Here is a 5,591-nt window from a genome sequence, read left to right as displayed (position 1 = left end):
ATTCAAGAAACCATTGACTAGATTGTCTTCAAAATCACAAACGATCTTGAGTTAACGTTTATAACAGAGGAATGAGACGTTTGACATAAACTATAGACATTAAAAATCTTTCTGAAGATTGATATAGTGTCTCATTAGCTGAAATATTAAGAGCTTAAAAGCTTACTGCTCATGTTAAAGACTGGATTAAAGGCTTTTGTTGTCTAAATATTTGATTTACCTGCTAATTGAGCTCAATTATTGATAACTATATATAGTAAAATAGCTCAAGTTTAGATAGCATGAAAAAAAAAAAAACAAATTCACAAAATCCCTATTTTTTATAGTTTAATTAAAGGAACACCTTCACTATCCATTCGACCAATCATGCCTTAGTTTCAGAAACAGGAAGTTTTTAGCTTACATAATCAGTAATAGTGTTGAAATTTGATCCTTCAAATCTATGTATATCCATAATTATTCATGTTTGAAAGTTAAAAATTTGACTCGAATTTTAGTGAGACTATGCCATATATAGAAATAGACAGTGAAATTTCTAGTTTGAGGTATATTTGAAGGGATTATGCGATTTTTCCTGTGTTTTAGTACTTCTTAAGACTATTAAAGCACAATAAAGACCCAAATAAATCCCCGAAAATACCAACTGTTTCCCTTTAACACGATATAGAAATGATACAATCATATCCTTAGACTTAATTATTCGTCGGAGATATCATGAATATTCATTAGCTTAATAAACTCAATGTCTCTTCCGCTTGAATATTGTTTACATTTCCATGTATATATTGTCTTAGTCTAAATCACCTGTCAAAAATCATAATCTGAAACCAGACAATATATAAATAATAAATTATAAGGATTTAGTTAGACGGATTTCTGTAACACAGTTGGCTAGAGCTTTGGAAACTTAACGTGACATCATTTGCTTGGTTTTCGCCGAATAAATGGTGGTTGTGGTTTCTAATCTTAGTTGGCGTGTGAAAGTCTGGTGACCTTGATTAAGTCATTGTTCCTCATTATTCAAGTCGACCCAGCCATAACTGGGTAGGAAACCTAAGTTGTTTTCCTTGTGAAATATTTTCCAAGAGGTTTGACCATGGACCAGCTAGTAGACAAAATCCTTGGGTTCATAGCTAAGACATTTTATCAAGGACCAGCTGGTAGACAAGACCCTCGTGAGCCTAAAGTGTTAATCTTTGAAAAAATTTTCAAATTGTCCAATGGGAAGATGTTATTTTTACCAAGAATCAACTGGTATCCTCGTGAACCTAAGTTATTATTCTTGTAAAATCATTACCAAGAGGATTGACCATGTACCAGCTGGTAGACAGTATCCTCATGAACCTAAGTTGTTATCATTGTGAAATCATCTGGTAGACAGGATCCTCGTCAACCCAAGTTGTTATCATTGTGAAATAATCTGGTATACAGGATCCTCATGAACCCAAGTTGTTATCATTGTGAAATCATCTGGTACACAGGATCCTCATGAACCCAAGTTGTTATCATTGTGAAATCATCTGGTAGACAGGATCCTCATGAACCCAAGTTGTTATCATTGTGAAATCATCTGGTAGACAGGATCCTCGTGAACCCAAGTTGTTACCAATTGTGAAATCATCTTGTAGACAGGAGCCTCATGAACCCAAGTTGTTATCATTGTGAAATCATCTGGTAGACAGGATCCTCATGAACCCAAGTTGTTATCATTGTGAAATCATCTGGTAGACAGGATCCTCGTGAACCCAAGTTGTTACCAATTGTGAAATCATCTGGTAGACAGGAGCCTCATGAACCCAAGTTGTTATCATTGTGAAATCATCTGGTAGACAGGATCCTCGTGAACCCAAGTTGTTATCATTGTGAAATTATCTGGTAGACAGGATCCTCGTGAACCCAAGTTGTTATCATTGTGAAATTATCTGGTAGACAGGAGCCTCATGAACCCAAGTTGTTATCCTTGTGAAATCATCTGGTAGACAGGAGCCTCATGAACCCAAGTTGTTATCATTGTGAAACCATCTGGTAGACAGGATCCTCATGAACCCAAGTTGTTACCAATTGTGAAATCATCTGGTAGACAGGAGCCTCATGAACCCAAGTTGTTATCATTGTGAAATCATCTGGTAGACAGGATCCTCGTGAACCCAAGTTGTTATCATTGTGAAATTATCTGGTAGACAGGAGCCTCATTAACCCAAGTTGTTATCCTTGTGAAATCATCTGGTAGACAGGAGCCTCATGAACCCAAGTTGTTATCATTGTGAAACCATCTGGTAGACAGGATCCTCGTGAACCCAAGTTGTTATCATTGTGAAATTATCTGGTAGACAGGAGCCTCATGAACCCAAGTTGTTATCATTGTGAAACCATCTGGTAGACAGGATCCTCATGAACCTAAGTTGTTTTCTGTGTCAATTCTAAATGTTTGTGTCTGTTGTATAAACATGTGTTTGCTCTATATATGATTGATCTTGCCAGAAGCAAGGAGACATGGTGAACTGCACTTTTCTCTTAAAGCATGTCTATCATTTTATTATTTTGCCAGAAGGCATCAAATAACAAACCTGAATTTTTTCAACAGACAGATTCTTTTGTAGCTAATTGGAAATTAAAATGAAATGTAGGTTTATTTCCTACTTTTCTCCATTCTTCAGGACTAATTCGACCAGTACACTGCTGTTGATTTGTCTCTATTTGCCGGACATGACTGGCAGGACAGCTTAAATGATCAACAGTAAATATCCTGTACAGGACATCAAGTATAGATAATCTGAAAATTGATACCAAGAGGTTTGGTCAAGGATCAGCTGGTAGAAAGGATCCTTGTCAACCTTATTTGATATCCTTGTAAAATCATTATCAAGAGTTTTGACCAAGGATCAGCTGGTAGAAAGGATCCTTGTGAACCTAAGTTATCATTGTAAAATCATTATCAAGAGGTTTGACCAAGAACCAGCTGGTAGAAAGGATCCTTGTGAACCTAAGTTATCATTGTAAAATCATTATCAAGAGGTTTGGCCAAAGATCAGCTGGTAGAAAGGATCCTTGTGAACCTAAGTTATCATTGTAAAATCATTATCAAGAGGTTTGACCAAGAACCAGCTGGTAGAAAGGATCCTTGTGAACCTAAGTTATCATTGTAAAATTATTACCAAAAGGTTTGACCAAGGATCAGCTGGCAGACAGGATCCTCGTGAACCTAAGTTGTATTATAAACTTGGTTGTCTTGGAAATGATGTCAATAAAATTATAAGAGTATAATCAGGTGTCATTGACCAATAATATCTCTCTAATTGCTACTGATTGATTGATCTGAACTTCTAGCAGACGTCCATTTCAGATCAATATTCTGATTGGATGCTCAATAATAAAAATAGGTCATTAAAAACTAATTTACGTAATGACAGAAAGTGTTAATGTCCTTTAGACGGCCACTGAATGGGTGGGGGTGAGGGGGATGTGTCTGGTTGAAGCCAAAGAGTGTCTGAAGTCGCTTCAAAACTTCATAATTTTTGTTGAATAACATAGAAATCCAAAATCCACATTTATACTCGCATGAATTATAGTTTTAAAACCAAATTTTGAAAACTGGAAGCAAATCAAATCCATCCCCCATTGGTCGAGAATTTGTCAATCAGATTATCCAGAAACTACCAATGAAAACTAAGCTTACAAACAACCAATTACAGATTAAGATATGAAATACATAATTGCATGACATAATTAGTATTTTCAACTACCAATAGATTACACTTTAAGTGACTTCTGCTTAGTCTAATTGAACATAAACATCATGACCTTGAAGTGCTTGTTGTCAAGGGACAACATGGCCGAACTAATGGAAATTGTGGCTATCGGATGTAAGCTACGATAAAGCCTTTTATCAGAATATCGTATATCACATTATTAGAGAGTTAATTACCATCATTTTAATTTCAATATGGAATTCGATATCATTTACTGGTTTTCCCTCTTCAGGAGAAAATTAATCTCTCCCAGGATTGAACCCGGAAGTTTTAGTATGAATTGGGTACACTTTTGAAATGAATTTTATAAAATTAAGATGTTTTGTCCAAAAAGAGCCAAACATGGATTGGTTCCTAAATTTGTTTTCATTAGTCCAATAAGATACAAAACAGTAGGATATAAAACTCTATTTTATTTCATTAGTCCAATAAGATACAGAACAGTAGGATATAAAACTCTATTAAAAGTATTTTTAAGAGGTTTTCTTAAATTTCATGATTATAAGTGACACTTATAGCATCAATTTGCACTATTTGTAATATTCCAATTTTCTATCAGACGTCTGTGGTTTCTGCAATTCCACTAAAACTAGGTGTTTTATGACTGAGCTATCTCAAAGGTTCTAAAACGCTTAGTTTTAGTGGAATTGCAAGAACCACAGAAAATTGGAATGGTGCAAATTGATAGCAGTGTTTCTGATACACATAAGAAATTTAGAAAAAACTCTTTACAATCTCTTTAAAGTTTGGTTGTCTTTTAAGTGAGGCACAAACAAAATTACTCTGTTTTTCTCAACAACTTAGTTATCGGAGATCAATTCAAATTTGTTTTTGTTATGAAAATGAAAATATGAATTAAGTGAAAATGATTTTCAAATTGGACGTTACAAATAAGCCCTGTCGTTAATTTTTGTATGGAAAATTGCCAAACAATTTAGTTTGATAGATCATTGTGAAAAAAAAACAAAACGATGTTATATTAACAGTTATTTGAAATAATTGGCTCAAGATTCTTGAAAACATGGTACATTTTATTTTTAAGAAAAAATTCTCAAATTTTGTTACTATTGGATACAGAGTTACCAGGGTCTTTAGGTCAGCTACCATCTGATTGGTCAATCACTAAAATTGTTTATTAATTTTGTTTTATTATCCAATTAGATTACTGTATTTCTTAAAACCTGGATTTCATCTAACTTAAGTTTTTTAGATTTGAAACGGCAAAATTGGGTACAGAATATTTGGTACTGAAAGTTCATTGACTTAAGGAAAAAACTGCGAAAACTTAATAGGTGAACGATTTCTAATTTGTTCATAATTTCCCATTTGAAATAATTGCAACAAGTTATTGACTTCAATTCATATAAAAAACCAACAAAATTTGTCAATGTTTTTAACGCAATTAGGAAGGTTAAGTTAGGCTACTAGCAAATCAATTATTGTTTCAAGAACCAGTTTCAAGAAAACATAAGATATTTTTAGATCATAGATAAAGTTAAGCTGTAACTTGTTTCCGTAACCTCAATTATATTGAGATTTCCTGTTTAATTTTCCAAGGACAATTCTAATGATTTTTGTTATTGAAGTTAACATTGATTTAGGAATTTTTCGATCATTTATTAAAAATTATATATTGGTTTATTAATGATTATTTCTTTTCTGTCATTTTGGTCTTTTTCACCAAATTTGTAGGCATTGTGTTTTTAAGTGAACTTTAGATAATTTTAATGATTTTGGATGTGAAATTCTTATATTTTTCAATTTTTAGGTCTTCTGGATTATTGAACCAATTTTTGTTCTTTTGTCTTCTGTATTGAATGAAATGATTTTAAAAAAAAATTC

The 5,591-nt window shown here is 33.2% G+C and overlaps 1 protein-coding gene across 1 annotated transcript in view; it reads left to right on the top strand.

The window, feature by feature from the left end:
- Positions 1 to 375, top strand: part of LOTGIDRAFT_156276 (hypothetical protein) — a gene marked incomplete at both ends in the record, with an annotated part of 1,623 nt that extends 1,248 nt beyond the window's left edge. Inside the window, one exon of the mRNA XM_009046282.1 lies at positions 327 to 375. Coding sequence (XP_009044530.1) covers positions 327 to 375 — 49 coding nt within the window. The remainder of the gene's footprint in view (positions 1 to 326) is intronic.
- Positions 376 to 5,591: the final 5,216 nt, after the last annotated feature.

Source organism: Lottia gigantea (assembly GCF_000327385.1).
Source record: "Lottia gigantea unplaced genomic scaffold LOTGIsca_10, whole genome shotgun sequence".
Taxonomy (NCBI): Eukaryota; Metazoa; Mollusca; class Gastropoda; family Lottiidae; genus Lottia; species Lottia gigantea.
Note: the sequence above shows the minus strand (reverse complement) of the source record. Positions and strands in the feature narration are given on the sequence as shown.